Source organism: Mastigoproctus giganteus, chromosome 2, assembly GCF_048544385.1.
Source record: "Mastigoproctus giganteus isolate SK-2022 chromosome 2, ASM4854438v1, whole genome shotgun sequence".
Lineage (NCBI taxonomy): Eukaryota > Metazoa > Arthropoda > Arachnida > Uropygi > Thelyphonidae > Mastigoproctus > Mastigoproctus giganteus.
In genome coordinates, this window is record NC_143576.1 from 257,832,318 (window position 1) to 257,847,388 (window position 15,071).

Consider the following 15,071-nt stretch of genomic DNA (forward strand, 5'->3'; position numbering starts at 1 on the left):
TTGCTAGAATGAGTACAAAGAAGGACAACAGGATTGGTGAGGGGAACAAAGGGGTTCTCTTACAAAGAAAGGCTTAAAATTCTGCAAATTGCAGCACCTGCAAGCTGAATGCTGATGGGATTCTTCTTCTTGCTCAGATTAAGAACCTGGAGCGGGCACAGATTCAAATTGAGGAAAGACAGTTGTAGAATAGATGTGTGGAAATTTGCCTTTAGTCAGTGGGTAGTTGATTAGTGGAACAGACTTCCATCTTTTGTTGTGGAAGTGATAGCCTAAATAAATTTAAGGCTCAGCTGGACAGGCATTTGGAATGAATGGAGGGGTGAAATCGGGGTTTTTTTTTTTTTTTTGTGGCTGATGCTGCATAAGCTTGCTTTCTTGCATCATATGCCTCTACTGATGCTAATGCTAACAGAAGTTAAACTAACAGGTCTGTAATTAATTGTCACCTTTCTATCCCCCCTTTGTGAATTTGGTATACATTTTCACATCTCTGTGCAAAGTATCCTGTTAGAGTTTGATAAGCTTCTGGCCTCCACTTCCCTACAGAATTCCTCATCATGTGTGAATGTAAATGCAAAATACTCATTCAGTTTGTCATCAACAATTGAACCATCAACAATTGAACCATCGATATCAACATTCAGAAGTGAATAGATCAAGTGCATGTTCACTAAAATATGTTATTTATTATGAACCATATTTTCTGAACACAAGACAAATTAACAAATACATTTAGATCAGAGAGAGGGAGATCAGGTCACTTGGTCTCTGTTTTGAAATATTTTGGTCTTGGGAAAGAGATAAAAGTTGTTGAATGGTATGAATTTCAACTCCAAGGCACTTTGCAGTTGCTTTTTTCTGAAAATTCTCATTTTATGATTTTAAATTGAATCTGGCATTGACTCATCTTTCAGAATGGCCCTGAGTGGTACCCAAGGTTACAGCAGTACTGGAAAGAGCAACTTATTTCTTTTTTTACAGAGTAGAGAAAAACCACTCCACACACATCTGATCCCTTAAAATTACAAGCCTGCTATTATGGTTATTTTTACAGTGTTTACTGGTAATATAAATACAGAGAACCCAAAAAATATAGCAATTATGTTCCTTAGCAAGGCTACAAATAAGGAATCTGCATTTGGGGAACTCTTTATACAGGGTAGCCACAAGTGATTTTAGAAATTTGTTATGAAAAAGAAACTAAAAGTGAAAAAGTCTGTATTACAGTAAAACTCGTGTGATGTTTTCAAAAATAGCAGTTCTAAAGAAATAAAACTGTAAAGATGTATAATAAGAGGACAGATATGTAGTGAAAAAAATTAAATTTAGAAAACCAAAAAATAGGCAAAAACTGAAAATGATTTAGAATCAAATGACAAAGAATAAAGCCACTGAAGAGACTAAGTTTAATAACTTAGTCACTGAAGTTTAAAATAAACCGAAGTGTGAAAATCATAAATTTCAATGGAGAACTACATGCCAAATGCTATAGGAAAAAATAATAAAATAAATAATAAATAATAATAAAATAAAAACAGAAATAAAAATAATAAAAACAGAAATGGCAAAGAAATTAAATTAACAACTTAAAAAAAAAAAAACAATAATTGTATTGCCCAATGTGGCTAAAATGAAATTAAATGTCTGCAGCTTAGCCATGTGCTATTTTGTCATGGTTTCCATATATTTTTTCACTCAGTCCTCATAGATCTTGTATGCCATTGTATTTTTTATAGTTTTATATATATATATATATTAACCTATTCAAGTTATGTTCTGCTTTGTGGCTACGTAGGAATCAAAGTTGTATTCTGTTTCCTGCCATAAAATTTTATAATTTTGTAAAAATCTCATGCACATGTAAGTAAGATTAACAAACCATATAGATCATAATTTTGTTTTTTTAATTGTTTAAAAAAAGTTTAATGTTTACTTTGTTTTGTCATGGTACTCCATTTACTTAGTATTATAGTACTCATTTTATCTGATTTATGTTTACAAGTTTAAGAATTTCTATACTAGCTTTATTCTAGTGTTGGACAATAAAGTCAGTATAAGAACACATTAATATTTTAAAACTTTTATTTACAATATTTCAAAATTCTACAAAAAAATATCACTCCACAGAGCTTGCCAGTATCAGAAATTCACTATCTAGAGTGCACCTTCATTTTACAAACTCCCTTAGAAGGGCTAATGATATGACATGCAGATTTTCTTCTTTTCCCATTAAAACTTCTGCTCATTGGATATGTAGATTTTCTGAGCTATAAAGTAAGGAATTCTGAGATGATCAACTGTTGTTTAGGTAATATCAACAGTTGGTTTTCTTACTTATCAGGTGGACTGCTCACTGGAAAATATTTTTCATTCTTACAAAATTCTTGTCAAACAGTAATCACAATGTAAAGTCACATGACTACTAACAGCTTAGTTTAATGTGACATTTTTAGAATGTTTCAAATCCATTTTATATTTTGCACTATTCTTTAGATTTCAATATTTTTGCATCATGTTTGAATTGCTTTTTTTTTTATAGGCTTTAAATTCATTATGTGGTGCAGGTACGGCATTGGCAAATAGTCTGTTTCAGGTTGTCAAAGCTGTTCCTTTATATAGAGATTTAGCCTTTCATTTCTTGAATATTTGGGAAGATGTTAGTATTGCAACAGGTGGAGCCAGTGCTGCAGTAAAGACGGAAACCCTGATGCTGTTGCAAGAAGCCCTAACTAGATTGGAGGAAGATGTCACAAATGAAAATTTTCTCTTAGCAGATAGTATTCAGGTATATTATTTTAAAGGTTTTTTTTTTAGAGAGGGCAATTTTAATAAATCCCATTTATGTGAATATGATCTTAAAAAATAATTATCTGATATGGATATAATTAGAATACACAAAACACTGAATGTCTGTATAAGAAACTGCTCATAAAATATTGGTCATATTCAACTGAACAGTTCAAATATTTGATATGCAAGCTGGCTAAAGCATGTAACCAACCTATGAAAATTTTAGTTTTGAATCCTACTATAAGTGCTAATATAAGTAGTCTCTTGTTGGTAAGCTAATATATAAAGAGCTTAGGAGTTGGCCTTAAACAAAACAAAAATAAAATTTATTATTCTCAGGACTATAGTGGAGAGCAGCAGTGGCCACCTGATGCCTGCAGGATTTAAACCAAGTGGTATTTCATATTACAGTCGGTCCTCGTATAACACGTGTTTACATTACACGAATTCGATCATACATGATTTATAAATAGGGGAACGATATCTTATATAACACGAACCGAATTCGCTTATGCACGATTCGCCTTTGTGTTTACAAGAAATGGCAGTCAAATGCGGAATCACCCCAACCGAACGCAACACAATAGGAATGAAGAAGATTCTGAAAATGTATTTATGTGTTTTATATCAGTGAAGGGGAAACATATTTCACCATAATAACGTAAAAACCAACACAATTCCAGCTATCGGTATAATTGCAAATGCAATTAGATCGAGTTTACTACCAGTTTATAACAGATTCCACTAGCAGAAACGAAACTGGAAATTGTTTTTATTGTTTTATGGTAGTAACCCCCAGAAATGTGCTTTAGTAAAATGTGGGGTGTTAATAGTGTATCTTGGCCTTTACGGTGTTGTTTACTCAGTTGCTATACGCGAGCAGCTTTGTTTATGTGTATCAAGCGTGTCTCCTCGTTTTGTAATTGCGCTTTATTCCCTAAAAATTAGTAAAATACTTAAAAGGTGTGAAAAGGAAGCGTCCTGGCAAAGACACTGCAGATTCAGAGAGAGAGAGAGAGAGAAAAAAAAAAAGCAATATCGATAAACAGAGGCGGACTGGGTAAAAAATTCTTACCCGGGAAAATTTATAGTGGCCTCATACTACGGTTTATGGCCAAAATCACACCGGCCTCCGGCCCACCGGGATTTCCCCGGTAAGGCTTATGGCCAGTCCGCCTCTGTCGATAGAGAAAAAAATATGAAATTGTGAAACGCTTTGAGCGAAATGAAAGACCGTGTGATATTGCACGTGCTACAGACCTAAATGAGGCAACTCCGAGAATTACAAAGAATGCAGAGAAAATAAAAACAACTTTCATAGCAAGAACAACTCAAAGTGTAATTAAAATCCATTAGATTAAAACACAAAGAATTGGAAGAGATAGAACAGCTGTCATCTGTTTGGATAGAAAATCAAACAAAAAACAAGTTTGCTTACGATAGAAGCAAAAGCATTAGCAATATTTTATTATGTAATAGTCATTACGTATTATAAAATACGTAAGTATTTTATTACGACTATTTTATTTAATATAATAATTTTTTTACGAATAACATACGTATTTTATTCGTAAAAAATACTTTTTAGTATTAAAAAATACTAAAAATACTTTATTATAATATAATAAATAATAAAAAATATTTATTATTTATTATATTATAATAAAAATATATATTATATTTTTTATTACGTATTTTAATCGTTATAAAATACATAAGTATTTTATAACGATTAAAATTACCCGATTATTTATTGTGTTTGGTAATGTTTTGGTTCCAAATGTGTGTTCAATCTTGGGTGGTCGACACCTAACCCCACTTTTCCCATAGGGCCTGTTGTTTATATTGCACGATTTTGCATTGCACGAGGTTTTCTAGGAACACAACTATCGTGCTATACGAGGACAGACTGTATGCTGAAATGCTTTTGATATGCATTAATCATTTAAGAAAAAAATAAACAATTTAAACAAGGACTTTTGGAGTAATATCCCAGTATTGAAATTATGATTATAACTGATGAACAAAATATTGTCTCAAATTGTACATATATACAGCATCTATTAAGATTGATAAAAACTGGAATGATTACTCTGAAATGAAAAATTTACATACAAAATTCATATTAATTGTAATTATATTTTTTGTTCACTACAAAAATTTAATTTAAAAAAAAAAAAAAAAAAAAAAAAAAGCAATAATGCCTTACTTTAATTTAGTCGGTGGCTGAAAAGATCAAAATTGATCTTGAAACCTATGGCAAGTTATGTAATTTATGATAAGTTAGTCTAAATCAGAATAAAAAGTTTAATTTTTGTTAATGTGCTATGAGTGCCTTTATTAATAGTGATATAGTCATTCATTTGGAATATGAACAATGTCTGACATTCTGCTGATATTTTAAATAAATAAATAAATTTTCTGTTTATACTCCGGCTCAACAACCAAGTCAGTAGAGTTTACAATAAATCGTCAGTACAAATATTTGTCGTATTTAGTAGTCACGGGCTTGAACCCCGGTCCACTCAAGGAACGTGTGCTATGCACTCTCGCTCCTGACCAGTCGGCTACATCAGGCTTTATTATTCCTGTGGAGGCCTTATATATATATATATATATATCTCTCTCTCTCTCTGGAGAGTATCACACTTACGTATGATACTCTCCAGAAATTAAAACGAATATAACATTACAGTAAAAAAATCGATTGAATGCAATTAAAATTAATTAAAAGAATTTAACATCAATTTTGCAAAACAATTTATATAAAACCCAGCTCTGGTTTATGTTATCAAATTGCTAAACGTTAATGGCATTCTTCTTCTTATACACATGAGAGAACATAAATTCAAGTTGAGGAAGGATGGTTGCAGGATAGATGTGCTGAAGTTTGCCTTCAGCCAGTGATTGGTTGATTGTTGGAACAGGCTTCCATCTGTTGTGGAAGTGGATGGTTTAAATAAATTCAAGGAAGAACTAGACAAATTCTTGAGATATGGATGGGTGAAGTAATTTTTTTTTTTTTTTTTTGGATGATGCTATATAAGCTTTGCTTTATTGCATAATTTGCCACCACTACTACTACTACTTCTGCTTAATTTCTTCACTCTTTGCATGTGCACACACACGCACGCACATCCTCTGGCATTATGCCCAGCTACAGTTGCAGTAGGTAGCTGGATCATATGCTTTGCTGCTTTAGTTCTAGGCATAATCTCAGTTTAAAAAAAATAATAAAAAATTTAATTAGTCCTACAGCACTAAACCTAAATACTAAACTATTACAACAGCAACACTGTATGATACACTGATACCACACTATTCCCAGCTGCTATAGCAATATATGTATAACATAAAATTTATAAAATACTACAATATTAATTATGTGCCCACAGAACCTCACCAAAGAATATATTCAAGAATTAGACTTATTCTCTGGTTCTGTTTACAGATTTTCTACTACAGCAAAATGGAATTTTCTCAATGGCAGTGGCCACCTTTACTTTTATATTGAACTTTTAAATATTTAGATAATATAGATTTTTTTTTTTTTTTAATTTTTTTTTATTTCAGTTATGTGTTTACCTTTGGGGTATAAGGATATTTTCAGATACTAGGAACTAAGTATCTGAGTGGAGACCCAGTTGAGGTGTTTTAGTTCTCTAAAAAAAGGATTGAGTAAACCAAATGCTGATAGGATCTTCTCTCTCTCTCTTCTCTCTCTCTCTCTCTCTCTCTCTCTCTCTCTCTCTCTCTCTCTCTCTCTCTCTCTCTCTCTCTCACACACACACACAATTGATTGTTTGTTGGAAAAACTTCCACTTAATGTTATGAAGGTAGGAAGGAAGTCTGAATAAATTTAAGGAAGAATGCACAGCTTATTTCAGTTGTCAAGTTGTTTAGAGTGGTTTTTCCCACCTTTTTCTGATGCTCACACTTGCTTCCTTTCATCATTTTTGCTAATAAAAATGTCTTGCGAAGGGGGGGCAAAGTGATTTCTTTTATATTTTTGAGTCTAGGAACTAGGTATCTGAGTGGAGACCCAATTGAGATTTTTAAGGGTTGGATAAACTAAATGCTGAAAGCATCTTTGCTCTTTTTCACATCACTTACACACACACACACACACACACACACACACACACACACACACACACACACACACACACACACACACACACACACGGGGGAATAAATTTAAATTGAGTATTGATTGTTCCTGGAGGTACAGTGAATATGTTTTATTTCAATATTAGTTATTATGGCTTTCAGGGATTTTGAGGTGTAGTGTAGTTTTCTTCATATTTTGATGAGAAATTCCCAATCTTGTATGGTTACATTTAAATGTGAAAAGGCAAGGTTTTTTAATCTTTTTGATTTATATTTTGATGGTGATTTTGGGATGCAAGTTATTAGTGAACATATGAACATTGTGGAATTCTTGCTGTTCATGTCGTCATATTATGACCATTTACATTTGGTCCTAGTATGATAGTACAAAGGAGTTGTTATTAAGTACCTACCCTTCAAAAGCTGGGAGGGGTAGTGGTTTGCCATTCCTATTCCTGATGGTTGTATATACATTAAACCATCAATGGGCAGTACCAATATTAAACAAAATAGCATAAAGTTATTGAGTTCCTGACTAATTAAAATGTTAGACATGTCAAACCCTGAATGAATTCTGGATTTTCCACAATGACCTGGAAAACAAGACTGTCTAAAGAATAACACTATAAAACTTCTCCATTTCCAAAAATATTCAGTCTGACAAAGTGATAATGACTGTTTTTTGGGACTCTGGGTGTTAACCATACTGAATTTTTGGAAAAGTACCACATTTCTTTAAATTCAATCCAGCACATTGAACAAGCTTTAGAAAAGAATCAAATGAATAAGGCTTGGCAAGATAGCAATGTTGCTTAAAATGTGATGTGTGCATCCATACAGCATTAGCAAGAATTTTATCACTGGAATTGAAATTGATCTGCATCCTCCTTATATTTCAAATCTGAGATATCAGAAGGATGTGGGACAATTTACCTTTTTTTTTTTTTTTTTTTAACCTAAAACTGAAAGAACATCTTTGAGGCAGCAGACATCACTCTCTGATGAAGAAAACTGGCCTCTCCCCTGAAAGAATTTTGCCATTCATAGTATAAAAAAACTTGTTAAACACCTGACAAAGTATATCAAATTAGGTGGTATTTATATAAAAAAATTATGCACCTAATTAAAGAAAACTTTTTTTAACTCTGTTTCTTCAAAATTTAGAGGCATTACATTTTAATTTGCCCTTATAAATAAATGAAGCGAAGTGAGTGTGGTGCAAAAATTAATGGCACTGAACTCTGAAATATAGGAGCTTTTGAAATGCAACACTGTCACATGGATTCAGGAAACTTTGTGAAATCACTAGAAGAAAAAATAATTTATTTGGTATGTTAAGAAATGCAAAAGCACAATTAACTAACTATATTATAACTATATTACATTCTTATGTTCTTCCATTTTATTGTTTCTGAAATCAACTGCAGTACATATATAAATCTGTTTTTCATGACCGGACTCTTGCAAATGCAAACATAGATATTTTAGATCACTTCAAATGTTACATTCTTTTAAATGTACAAGTTGTCTTAAAATTTTTTGGTACATGTTACCATTTACTCTTTATAACAGTAAATGGCAGCATAAAAATAGCTTTGAAACTTGTAGGAGAATATCCCCTGTTAATCTTGGTTGTTTGATTTTGGTTTACAAAAGCCAAAATTGAAGGAATTCTGTGGAATTTAGATCTAGACTTGATCAGACCAAATCAAATAATACATAAATGGATGTAGAAGATATTATGCATCAAAAAAAGCAGTGATGGGTTTTATTTATTTATAAATTTTTTAATGATATTCTACAATTTTTTTTTAAATTCATGTTTGATTTTTGACACTAATTTTACTCTAGTGTTAGGTAATAAAGTCAAAATAAGAACATATATTTTAATGCATTTACACAGTTTTCATTTTTACAAAATTTCAAAAAAAAAAATATTCTGTAGGGAATGATTTTTTTTTTTTTTTTTTTATGGAAATTCACTGCAAGGCAAACTGCCTGCCATTACAGAAATTCACTGCAAGGAAAACTCACCACTGAAAGGGTTAAAATTGATGCATAATTCTTTTATATAATACATATTGCTATTATGAAAGTCATGTAAAAAACTGAACGAGTAGTGAATGTATGTTTTTTGTTGAAAAATCTCCTTAACTACAGTAATAAAACTACTTTTTTTATAAAATTTCAGGTTGTTGGATCATGCCTTTTATCTTATGTAGAACTACAAGTGCAGTTCTCTTTGCTGTCTTGGAAGTCTTTGTCAAAGCTATTAAAGAATGTTTCCAGTGAAGGTCTTCTAGGAAGCTTAAGTCAGTTATCAGTAGATTATAAATATGGAGATTCTCAATTGAAAAACAAGCTTCTTCGCAATTCAGACTTGAGCTCAACAATTAAAAAACATTTCACCCATCTTGTTCATAAAATAGGAGGTTCAAAATCTGCTGGAAGTTCAGAAGTGCCATACAGTCAGTTTTATTTGAGTCAGGCAGGACTGTCAGAACGTGATAATCATACTCTGGATAGCTATCAAGAGTTCCTTGCACCAGGTGTAACAGGTAATGAGGCATTGCCTACCACCTGGCCTTCCAGCATTGTAACTTGGGCATCTGGTGATAACTCAGGACTAAATATTGCTGGGCAAACACATACTTTATCTTCAACAAATAAAAGTATGTATAAAAAAGTTAGCTATTTTAATTTATTACAGTAATTATGGTGTACTATTTAAATTGCAAAAAAGGCATTTTATATTTTGAAATTATCTCAGCACATTATCAGCTATTAACTTTAGATGTTAATAACCAATTGTAACTCAGAAAGGTGATCGAAGTAATCTAATCTCCCCATGAGCCATTTTTAGTTTTGTAAGCCCATGAACACACACAGCATACATACAAAATACATATAACCTATCTGTTACTGTAAAACCTGGTAAATTATGACCATTGAAATTAAAGTGCCAAGAATCCTCCAACCAGTTATAATTTTAATGTATTATTACTGAAATAATTTCAATAATTGAATATCATCGTAATTTTATATTATTATTTATTTTTTATTTTTACTTTGACTTCTCCATAGTATGTAAGGCAGAAAAATATTGAGTAGAATAAAGTTTGTTGTGCAATGGTTATTATGAGTGATTGTAGAAACAAATATTATATCAGTCTAAATTAAGAAAAAAGAATACAGAATAAAGCAAATTGCATAATTATACAGTTAAAAAAAAAAAAAAAAAAAAAAAAGTAAAATGAAAAATTAACATCAAATCCGCAGCAGAAAAATAAAGCTATGCGCTTTTCATAATTTTGAATAGACCAAATGGCATTAACTGTTTTATTAATTTTGAACTTTAACTTAATATATACTGCATGGTAACACATTAAACCACTTTGTTTCTATTATTATTATCAGGAAATTGCCACTGGAGGCCACCTACAAAACTTCAAAACAGTTTTTCATAGTAGTGGCTCATTTTTTATGTATGTGGCAGATTACTCTTTAGGGAATGCCAGTGGCCCTTGAGGCTTGTTGCAGACATTTTCTGAGGTATGACAAGCCTGGGCTACCTTAGAGTCTGAAATGCTGCTAGAACTGATGTTCAGGTGACACTTGAGTCAAGTGGACCGAATTTCAGCAAAGTGCAGTTGTTTTGCAACAACCAGATCCTCTGCTTGCACCATTATTATGGTAGGACTATTATTAACCCTGGATTTAACTTCCTTGTGCAAGTCCCAAAATGTGGCACCTAATATACTGGACGTGACCATCCATGTGTGAACTAACATAAGCAGGGGTCTCGGTGTGGCATCCACACCATGCAGAAGAATGCCACCCCTAATTGTTACCAGGCAATGGAGGTGGAAGATGATTCTCATCAATTGGTGGAATATCACCACTACTTTGCTTAATGAAGGCTCAAAGTTGTGAAACATATGTTTAGTCTTCAGAGCAAAGCTCTGGCAACTCCCGTCTCTTCCATCATGCAGTATGGGTGATGTGTTTTGAGATTATGATGGCATTCATGGTGTGATTCAATCCTCCTTACATCTTGAGAGTACAGATCTAAAACAGTGTTTGCAGGCTGGCTATTAGGTAGTTGACCTGACCAAAACTATTGGTAACTCTCTAGGAGGCATCCAGATCAGCTAGAGTATGATCTCTCTGGCTCTTCTCTGTATGATAGTGGTTGGAGGGAGTCTGAGTAGTGTGTATGCTGGGAGTATTGTCAAGGCCAAGATATGTCAAGGAGCTGGGTATATTCTTGCTGTGCTGTGTGTATACCATATCCAAAAATTTCATTACCCATCCCCCACCTTCTCTTTACTGCTGAATACATCACAAATAGTCAAACTAATAGAACAAACTTATCTGCAAAAGGTTTAAATCTCCTAAACACCTCCTTGTTCATTTCACAAATATATGTGGTCTCAGTGATGCCCATTTCCACTTAGTCTACAGAGCCCCACTTACTTTTTTGTTTAGTCTTTACAATCTGGTACCAATATCAACAATTGACAGGCCTAGCTTTGGCTGCTTTTTATTTAGTGTTAGAGTGAACCCCCACCAATTTTAAAATTGGAAAACAACTAATAGACTAACTAAAACAGGTACCATATACTGAAGAGGTTTTGTCAGAACTTTCCAACTTTTGCATACGAGGTGTCAGAGCTTTCAATTACTGCAAGGAAAGCACAATGAGTAGGAGAGGCTAGGCTTGTCAATCACTGCTATTCACAAGGATCAGACAGAATAGGTACCATGTTGTACACTAACCACTTTTTCTGACAGAATCCCGATTTCAACCACTGCTCCTCATCTCGTCTCATCTCCATGAAGCGAGACTTTTTACTTTTGCATACAAGATGTGGCAACGAAGTTCCCAAATTGGTGCAATAAAAAGAACAGAACAAAAATGGTTTTATTTTTATTCAAAGTAATCATCACCTGATTGAATGCACTTATTATTCTTCTACAAATTTCTGAAAAGTCAGCGAAGGAGTGTAAAGAGATAATTTTCAGTTCTGCAGCTAAGTTTTTATTAATGTCCTCAGCGATCTGAAATCTCTTTCATCTGAACACAGTTTTCACCTTCAGAAAAAGGAAGAAGTCTGCTGGTGCTAGAACTGAAGAGTAGAGTGTATGATTGATCTGTGCATTGTTTTTTTTTTTTTTTTTTTTTTGCCAGAAATGTCTTCACAAGACACTGTACTACTACAGTTAATAAAATGTTTGTAGGAAAATTATATTTGAATACTGTATATTTTTTAATCCAAGATTCGGGACTATGTTAATGCCTAGAAACAGAAGAGATTTTGAAATAGCTTGAGGTACAGTAAATTATTTAAATCACTCTGTTGGCAAATATTGTCACAAAAATTTAATAAACGTGTTCATTTAGACTAATATTCATGCTGAATCTTTGTCTAAATGAACACTTTTAACACATGATTCTTCACACATTACTTCCTGTAAGTTGTAGGAGCCAAAATAAGATTTACGGTGATAAAGAAACCTTGGATATTCCTTTGTTAATTTTAATATTTTTATTGGCTTTGTAGGGATATGACACTTTTTTATATATAAAGTAACTGGAGTCTCTCTCTCTCTCTCTCTCTCTCTCTCGAAAGAGCAATTAATGTTAATTAATTATGAATTAATATTAATATTAATAGGTAGGGGTAGAATTTTTTTCAAGGGGTAGAATTTTTTTCAGCCTGGTCTGTACTTGTTAACAGGAGAGACTGCTTCTACAGGGATGGGATACACTTAAATAGAAAGGGTGCAAGAATGTTTGCTGATGCTATCGAGGCAATGTTAGGTGGGTCGGAAAACTGCTAGATTGGGGGGATACAAGGACTAATAGATTAACAGTAGCCACTGGCAGAGGTGAAAGTGATTCTTGCACTGCTTCTATTGGAATGAGCCGCAGCCTGGAAAATAAGATGCAGGATAATTCAGAGACTGCTGGGAATCATTGGGGTACAAGTAAACACATGGGTTGTGTTAGGGTAGCTAAGAAAAAGAACAGGTGCATGTATACTTGTGTGTACACCAATGCTAGGAGTTTAGTAAATAAATTTGATGAATTTGAGGTATTGCTCAAAACATCAAAGGCAGATATTGTGGGGATTTCAGAGACGTGGTGTCACACAGATATAAGAAATGCAGAACTGGAATTTGGGGAGTACAATGTCTACAGAAAGGATAGACAGGATAGGAAGGGAGGAGGGGTTATGCTATTAGTTAAAAAACACATAAAATCCAAGGAAGTGAAGCCAGTCGACATCGCTGGACAGTGCAGTGTCGAGTCAGTTTGGTGTGACATAAGCATTGGGAGATCAAAATTGAGAGTAGGAGTGTGCTATAGGCCTAATGACTCTGATGAGTATAATAAGAAACTGTTCGGAGAAATAGAGTGGGCCAGTAAATCAGAGAGTCTTATAATGGGGGATTTTAATTTCCCAGATATTGACTGGAATTTGGGGGCTGGTCACTCACACAGTAGCAAGGCTTTTGTGGATTTATTGGATGATTGTTTTCTACATCAGCATGTTCGGGAGGCAACTAGAGGGAGTAATACTCTTGATTTGATTATCAGTAGTGATTCTTCATGCATTAAGAATCTGCAGATAAATGAACCACTTGGTGGCAGTGATCACAGTGTGCTGAAGTGGGAGTTACTCAAAGAGGTAACTACCATTAGGGGTAAAGGGAAGGGGTATTGCTTTCGTAAAGGCGACTACAATGGACTGAGACAGTATTTAAATTCTATACAGTGGCATCAACTGATGATATTGCCAACAGCAAATTCAAAATGGGAAGCATTCAAAGAACTTATCGTGGCAGCTACTAGGCTTTACATACCAACTAAGAAATATTGTTCAAGGTTTAGGCCTAAATGGTTGTCAGATGAACTAATGAGGCATATGGCAGAGAAGAAAAATGCATGGGATACATACAAATTAACACGTGACACGGACGCCTATGATAGATACAAGTTGATCTGTAACCAAGTTACAAAGGAGGTTAGGCAGGCGAAGGCAGATTACGAGAGATCCTTGGCAAGGGATGCGAAGAAAAACAGCAAAGAGTTCTTTACTTATGTAAACTCTAGAAGGAAGGGGATGAATCAGATTGGTCCACTTGAGATCGATGGGTCAACTGTTGATGACCCTGCTCGGGTAGCTAACAAACTAAATGAATATTTTGCATCGACATTCACACATGAGGAGTTATTCAGCGAGGGGAATGCCAGAGGTGTATTCAACTCTAGCAGTAAGCTAGAGAATCTTGTAATAACTGAGAGCAAAGTGGAGGAGAAATTGTTGAAGATAAACACAAGAAAGGCACCTGGGGTGGATGGGATCTATCCAGTTATATTAAAGGAGGCAGCAAAGGAGGTAAGCAAACCCTTAGCCATAATTATGAGAGCTTCCTTGGACTCAGGGGAGGTACCCATTGACTGGAGATGTGCAAATGTGACCCCAATTCACAAAGGGGGATCAAAGGCTGACACAAGTAATTATAGACCTGTGAGTTTAACTTCTGTTCCTGGAAAATTAATGGAGGCACTGGTGAAAGAAGCACTGCAGGATCATCTAGACAAGACTTCAGTTATAGCTAGGACACAGCATGGTTTTGTTAAGGGGAAGTCTTGCCTGACCAATTTGATTGGATACTATGATGCAGTCACAAAAGAACTGGATGCAGGGAATAACTTTGATATTATATACTTGGATCTTAGAAAGGCTTTTGATACTGTTGCACATGGAAGACTGCTGCACAAATTGGAGCAGTGTGGCATTGGAGGCAAGTTGCTGCTATGGATAAAGGGGTGGTTGAGGGGGAGAAGACAGAGAGTGGTAATCAATGGACACTGCTCATCGTGGACTAATGTTATTAGTGGAGTCCCTCAGGGTTCAGTATTGGGGCCTTTATTGTTTTCTGTATTTATAAATGATATTGATGATGGTATATCAGGCTTAATGTCCAAGTTTGCAGACGATACGAAGGTTGGCAGGGTTGTCAAGGACACTACTGACACTATGCTGCTGCAACAGGATTTGGAAAGGTTGAGCAGATGGGCTTCGAGGTGGCAAATGAAGTTTAACATTGACAAATGTAAAGTACTACATATGGGAAACAGCAACCCCAGAGCAACG

The 15,071-nt window shown here is 34.1% G+C and overlaps 2 protein-coding genes across 4 annotated transcripts in view; one reads left to right on the forward strand and one right to left on the reverse strand.

Moving 5' to 3' along the window:
- LOC150090410 (uncharacterized) overlaps positions 1–15,071 on the forward strand; it is a 94,745-nt gene that overhangs the window by 41,192 nt on the left and 38,482 nt on the right. For both annotated transcript variants that reach the window (XM_090389873.1, XM_090389872.1), the window contains exons 3-4: positions 2,543–2,788; positions 9,095–9,575. In XM_090389873.1, the coding sequence (XP_090245999.1) occupies positions 2,543–2,788; positions 9,095–9,575 (727 nt within the window). The remainder of the gene's footprint in view (positions 1–2,542; positions 2,789–9,094; positions 9,576–15,071) is intronic.
- The window catches only part of LOC150090411 (peroxidase-like), a 265,140-nt gene that overhangs the window by 8,976 nt on the left and 241,093 nt on the right, over positions 1–15,071 (reverse strand). The gene's annotated exons all lie outside the window — the stretch shown is intronic.